Source organism: Argentina anserina, chromosome 4, assembly GCF_933775445.1.
Source record: "Argentina anserina chromosome 4, drPotAnse1.1, whole genome shotgun sequence".
Lineage (NCBI taxonomy): Eukaryota > Viridiplantae > Streptophyta > Magnoliopsida > Rosales > Rosaceae > Argentina > Argentina anserina.
Window position 1 is genome coordinate 8,312,048 of NC_065875.1, and position 6,632 is coordinate 8,318,679.

The 6,632-nt window shown below is 35.5% G+C and overlaps 1 protein-coding gene across 1 annotated transcript; it reads left to right on the forward strand.

Annotated features, from left to right (window-relative positions):
* The first annotated feature begins 2,642 nt into the window (after positions 1-2,642).
* LOC126789806 (EG45-like domain containing protein) lies at positions 2,643-3,125 on the forward strand. Its single transcript, XM_050515863.1, has 2 exons — positions 2,643-2,757; positions 2,845-3,125. The coding sequence occupies exons 1-2, from the start codon at positions 2,643-2,645 to the stop codon at positions 3,123-3,125; spliced, it is 396 nt and encodes a 131-aa protein (XP_050371820.1).
* The last annotated feature ends 3,507 nt before the right edge of the window (positions 3,126-6,632 follow it).

Sequence of the window (6,632 nt, forward strand, 5' to 3'; positions counted from 1 at the left end):
CTCGGTCAATGGGGTTTTAATATATCAAAATGCCTATAATTTTGTTGACCGTAGGTACGGACAGTCAAACTATATCCAAAATGGACGAAATTTTTACGGGATTCCTAAATATATATACCGATTACATCTACTGGTGTCGATCGACCGTATTTTGAACCAGAGTTGTCGATCGCCAAATTGTCCACTAATGTATCATAACCTTCATACTAGGTTTAAAATAAAACTATCGCATTATGAAGTGACTATATGAAGGAAACTTCTCGGGATTAATCGACACCGCCGATGTGATCGGTACTTATATTTAGTATGCCCTAAGGGATACTAAATATAAGGAAACCTCATCACAATTAGGATCTCGTTTAACTGTCGGAATTTCCGGTAAACCGAAAACACCACTAATATGCTCCAAGGGATGACCCATTATAAAGATGCGAATGTCAAAAGCCGTTTGCATATTTGCAATCACCTAATTTTTGTCACTTATCGTACGTGATCACACTGAGGAAACTCATTTAGCAAAGCCCCGGTTAATGAGGTTTCAATATGTCAAAAATGACTCTTTTTTGGTTGACCGTAGGCACGAACGGTCAAACCATATCCAAAACAGACGAAATTTTTACAGGGTCCCTAAATATATATACCGATCATATCTGGTGGTGTCGATCGATCATATTTTGAGCTGGAGTTGTCGATCGCTTAAGTGTCCACTAATGTATCATAACTTTTATATTAGGTTTATAATAAAACTATCGTATTATGAAACAAATATATGAAGGAAACTTCTCGGGATCAATCGACACAAGCCGATGTAATCGGTATATATATTTAGTGACCTTGTAAAAAATTCATCCAATTCGGACCTCGTTTGACCATCGACATGTTGCGTAAACTAAAAACACCACTAATATGTCATAAGAAAAGACATATTACCAAGATGTGAACACCGAAAGCCGTTTGCACATATGAAAATCACATAATTTTTGTCATCGATCGTGCGCGGTTGCATCGAGATAACCCATTTGACAAATCTCCGATCAATTGGGGTTTTAATATGTCAAAACACCTTTTTTTGTAGACCGTAGGTACGGACGGTCAAACCATGTCCAAAACAGATGAAATTTTTACGGGTTCTCTAAATATACATACCGATCACATCTGCTAGTGTTAATCAACCATATTTCGAACTGGAGTTGTTGATCGCCTAAGTATCCACTAATATATCATAACCTTTATATTAGGTTTATAATAAAACTATCGCATTATGAAGCGACTATATGAAAGAAACTTCTCGGAATCAATCGACACAATCCGATGTGATCGGTATATATATTTAGTGATCAATTTAAAATTTCATTTAATTCGGATTTTGTTTGACCGTTAAAATTTCTGGTAAACCAAAAACACCACTAATATGCCATAAGGGAGGACATATTACCAAGATGTGAATGCCGAAAGCTGTTTACATATTTGAAATCACCTAATATTTGTCACCGATCGTACGTGGTCACAACAAAGAAACCCATTTGACAAAGCCCTGGTCAATGACGTTTTATTATGTCAAAACGCCTCTTTTTTTGTTGACCGTAGGTACGGACGGTCAAACCATGTTATAAACGGACGAATTCTTTACAGGGTCCCTAAATATATATATTGATCACATCTATTGGTGTCGATCGATAATATTTGAAAATTAGAATTTATTTGTTATTTTTTTAAAATATTTTCTAATAATTCTTTTATTATTCTAAACCCTTAAATAAGAGTTTACAGGCGCTAACATGGTGTGCATGTTGTGATCAATTTACTGGCATAAGATTATTATTATTATTATTATTATTATTTTACTGACATAACACCATAATTTACTTAATAGTATAGATTAGGTATGCTTTAATAAAATTTAATTCTAAATAGTCATAGCGGCTTTTTCTAAATAGAATTTGACTACCATTGCTCTTGTGCTTTCCATGGAATGACGTTGGAATTCCTACTCTTACTAAAATTTTGGATTAAAGCAGCCCTATTGGTTTTTTCATGAATATGAGGGTATTATAGGGAAATTAATAGGATTTGTTTTTGCTTAGCCTTTCCGAACACGTGAACCGAAAATTGATGTATTAAAATTTCTCATGTTCATGAAAATTTGCTCGAAATAATTCGTTTTCATTATGTTCCTTTCCTTGAACTAAACGAGTCCTTAGTTATTGAAAGATGACGAAGGTAATCATCTAGTTTGGCTTAACAATTTAGTTTTTAGCTTACTGATTTTACTTTTTATTGGCATGTTGCCAACCCTATGACGACTCTAGGGTTTAGACTTGACTTTTGTGCATGTAATTATCAAACAACGTAATACGGAGGTAAAGAATTCTTACATTTCCAAGTCATAAGGATATTTTTTTGGCTATTTTTCAACAGATGATCGTCTGTATAGTTTGTTTTAGTCTTTTTCGTATAAGAAAAAAATTAAACCATTTCATTCATGATTCATCTAGCCAAATATTCAGTATAATGAAGGCAACATGATGTACTCAACTATCTTGGTTTCCTATATAATATGGAAAAACCGTTCCATTATTTTCACTAGAGATTGAAGTACTACTGCCTATATATCAATTACTCAACCATCTGTTAGAGAAAGAATGGGATTCGAATTCCGTGTTCTCATGGTGGTGATGGTGGCCACGGTTGTATGCCTTCCCACAGTCACGTTTGCTGTCCATGGAACTGCCACCTTCTATACACCTCCATATGTTCGTAAGTATACGAGTTTTCTTTTCTTTTTTATGAGAATGCGCAATACAAATATAACATTCAAGAAATGAAATATTCGTATCTGTCCAGCTTCGTCATGCTACGGATACAAGAACGATGGGGTGATGATAGCTGCAGCGAGCGATGCCATTTGGGATAAAAGAGCAGCTTGTGGAAGAATGTATAGAGTGAAATGCATTGGTGCCACTAACCAAGGTATACCACAACCTTGCAAGGGTACCAGCGTTGTCGTGAAGATCGTCGACTACTGCCCTCCTGGATGCCATGGAACTATAGATCTCTCCAAGGAAGCCTTTGCTAAAATTGCTAATACTGATGCTGGTAAAATCAAGATCGAGTATACTAGGTAAGCACCAGCCTATCACCTTTGCTTTAATGGTTTGAACTCTGAGTATGTGACTTAAATCACTTAATAGAACGCTGAAGTAATTAGTAGAGAGACAGAGAGTTTAATGGTTTCACCATTTTATTTCATGCAGGGTTTGAAGGCAGCCCTTCTAGTATCTTGACGTCGATCAGGGGCCAACAAATAATAAGAAAACAGAGTACACTTGGGAAATGTCATGTTTCACAGTTACTGAATTTTAATAATAAAATTTTCTGAATGATGAAATAAATGGAGAGGCCTTAACGTAGTTGTATGGTACGAGATGTTCTCTAATAGTTTTCAATAATTTTTTTTTAAAATTATAAAAACAATTTACGGTAATTTCCTATTCCATTCACTTTTAATATTCTTATCTTTTACTTTTCCAATAATATACCATATACGAAAAACTTATGTTCCAATAATATCCGGCTGATTTGAGGTTCGAGATATGGTTTTCTCCCTTGTGTTTATGTTTGATCATGGTGATGTAGTGCAAGGTGATTTAGGGCTCTGCCATGGTTCTAGTTTGTCGCAATTCCCTAATCAATCAAGTTATCTACGTATTTGGAAGTTGACTTTCATGGTGGATATTCTCATCTCCCATTCTCAGCTTTGCCAGGTTCATGTTCACCGGAAGAAGACGAAAAAGTTGGAGAAAGTTTTTTGCTTAACAGTTGGAGGCAGTTAGACATATAGAGGCGACCCTATGTGGCATTTTCGCTAGCAAGACATGTTTTTATTATAATAGTACTAGACTTTCTGCACGCATGCGCAAGCGTAAAGGCTATGCTCGCGCGTGTGATTATTTATTTTTCGGTGTTGGTTTTTAACATTAGGTCTCGACATCTAATATACAAATGTAATATTCATTCACCACGAACCATTGAAAACTCATTCACAGTTATAAAAAAAAAACTTTTTTATGGCAAACTATTCAAACATTCTCATCCAAAATAATCTTTATTTGTCCGAATTGTAATTACATCAGTTAATCCAAAATGTAATTATTGAAATCAAAATTTTCAAACCTCCTAAAAAAGCCACAACCCAAACACGAAACTTATAGATCATGAAGAGTTAGACAACATTTATACTTGGAGCAAAACTCAAGTCGGTCGGATGTGGCAAAAAAACGACGATGACGCCGACGGTGGTCTTGAATTTTGATTGAGAAATTTTAGGCCCAATCGAGTCCTACCACTGATGGAAAGATGCACAGAGGGAGGATTAAGGTCGGTAAGGAGTGACCTTAGGCCGAGCCAGCACTAGAAAATGCCGTAGCCATGTCTTCCACGGTGGCCGAACCTTGCGGGCGTCACAGCTCCTCACACAGCTGTTGGCGGCGCCTGAAACTGGTATGGGGTGAAAGAGAATGAAGAGATGTGTCTAACGTGACTGATGACAGTGGTTTTGGTTGTCGGACGGTGGAGAAATAGGCTGAAGAATTTGATACGGAGGAGAGAGAGAAGGACGTAGGAAGAGAGAGAAAGGAGAGGCACGCGATTTGTTTTTGATTTCTGATTTTTTTGCACTTTAGGGTTTCTTTTTTTCTACCCATATTTTACTCCTTCTTAAAATGTCCTTTATCGTATTTGATTCATAACTTTTTCGCACAACATCCGTTTTACGCATGCTGCATGTTTAGAACTCATATTGACGAGCTCTACGATTTTCATGAAGAAAATTTTCAGAGATAAGCGACGAGTCAAAAGCCAGCTCTTGAGCCCTTAAGATTAAACATTTTTCAAGTTTTTGATTTCTCGGAATTGATCCGACTTCGAACAAGATCGAAATCGAATGTGTAAAATCATAAATTATTCAAAACACCGTTCCACTAATTTTTGAGAAATTACAAGAGTTGAGAATCGAATTTTCGGGTTATTACAAGGAGATTGATAACTTTTACCATAGGCAGAACTAAAAATCCAATAAAAGTGAGAAAAAAACCAATTGAATTAGCATGAAGCGATGAATGCCTAAAAGCTAGCAAAGACTACACATACCACTATAAAATGTTTACTACTTCTTTGCATTGTAAGCCCTTGCCAAAATAGCAATGAAATCATACACACATAAATGTACAAATTGAAACTTGAACTATGAGTTTCCTTCCTAGCTCTCTATTGTAATTGTATTGTCTTGATCACTTATATTTGCAACATAGTTCATAACCAAGATTGAAAACAACATAAGTGATCATAGAAACACCATTAAAAATTAGATGTCCAACATAAAGAGGTTGAGATTTTGATGCAAAAATTTCTTCTTCAATTGCCTGCAAAAAGTAAATCACCTTTAAACCCCTTATGTGACATTTACAATCAATAAAAATGAAAATTAATTGCCTACTTTATAGCCCAACTATGTTTAACCAACGAAACCATTGATCTTTGCCTAATAAATTGCAAACGAAAAACTATACACAAAATGAGGTTGGTGGTGGGTAGCAGATCGTAATATTCAGTTGTAAAAATCAAAGTGATCATATGTATGGGTTCTGTAATTCGCTCTGCCACTTCTCCGAAACATCATCTCTCATGCCGTCTCCAATCATGCGCACGACGGTTGTCGATCAGTATCAATATATGCGCATCGGTTATTTGACTTCAGTTTTTAGCCAATTAAACAAAATTATTTTACTTTTATGTTTACCGTAATGTCCATGCATCATGATTTATTTACAGTTAGAGTGATTTAATTAAATAAGGGCAATTAAGGAAAGAGATGTTTGGTGGTTCCATATGGAGAATTACCTTAATTAATAGAGATAGATTATCTCTCCCACAATAATTTATCTCCAAAGTTCCAGATGACAGTTGACAATGGGTCTTCGGCAACTGTTTAGCTTAGGCCCACTGTTAGGTTAAGTTGAATGTAAACATTGTAACCTGCCAAATTGGGCTTCTTGGCGTAACTTTCTTTTCTCCACTCTCATTTGGGCTGGACGTGATTTTGACTGTTACATGACCCTAATTTTAGTAATTTAAGGTTATTCAGTGCATTGACGGGTTGTGGGTACATCAAGAAGGTCTTAAGGCCCTAAAATAATTAAGGTGCATTACGTAAATATGGTGTTAGGGTTGTGCATAGAACAAATTCAGTGATATGTGTGACTTTTTGGGCTATAGTTTTTGCATTTTCCTTCAATATTGATTTCAAATTTTGCACCACCTTCTTTAGGCTACTAGTGTAGCTTGTTGAGCAATGAATGTGATGAAATGTTTTCGTACTTCTCTAGTTTACCCTAATAAGTTTGTCGTATGGAAAAAATATAATATACATGCATCCTATTTGATAAAAAAAATGATGTACACCTTTAAAATTGAAAGGACAACATAAAATTTGTCACCGTTATTTTTGAAAGTCTTACATTAACTATTACTCTACCAATTCAATTGATCTGGTGAGACAGATCATCATATTCTGCATAGTAAACCTGGCCAAATTTCTTGATTTGTAATGATCTAATCGGTGATTGTGAAGCTTA

Bases quoted from the DNA above. Each gene is read 5' to 3' on its own strand.
- LOC126789806 (XM_050515863.1), top strand. From the start codon at position 2,643: ATGGGATTCGAATTCCGTGTTCTCATGGTGGTGATGGTGGCCACGGTT. The intron at 2,758-2,844 runs GTAAGTATACGA...GTATCTGTCCAG, and splicing joins CTATACACCTCCATATGTTC to CTTCGTCATGCTACGGATAC.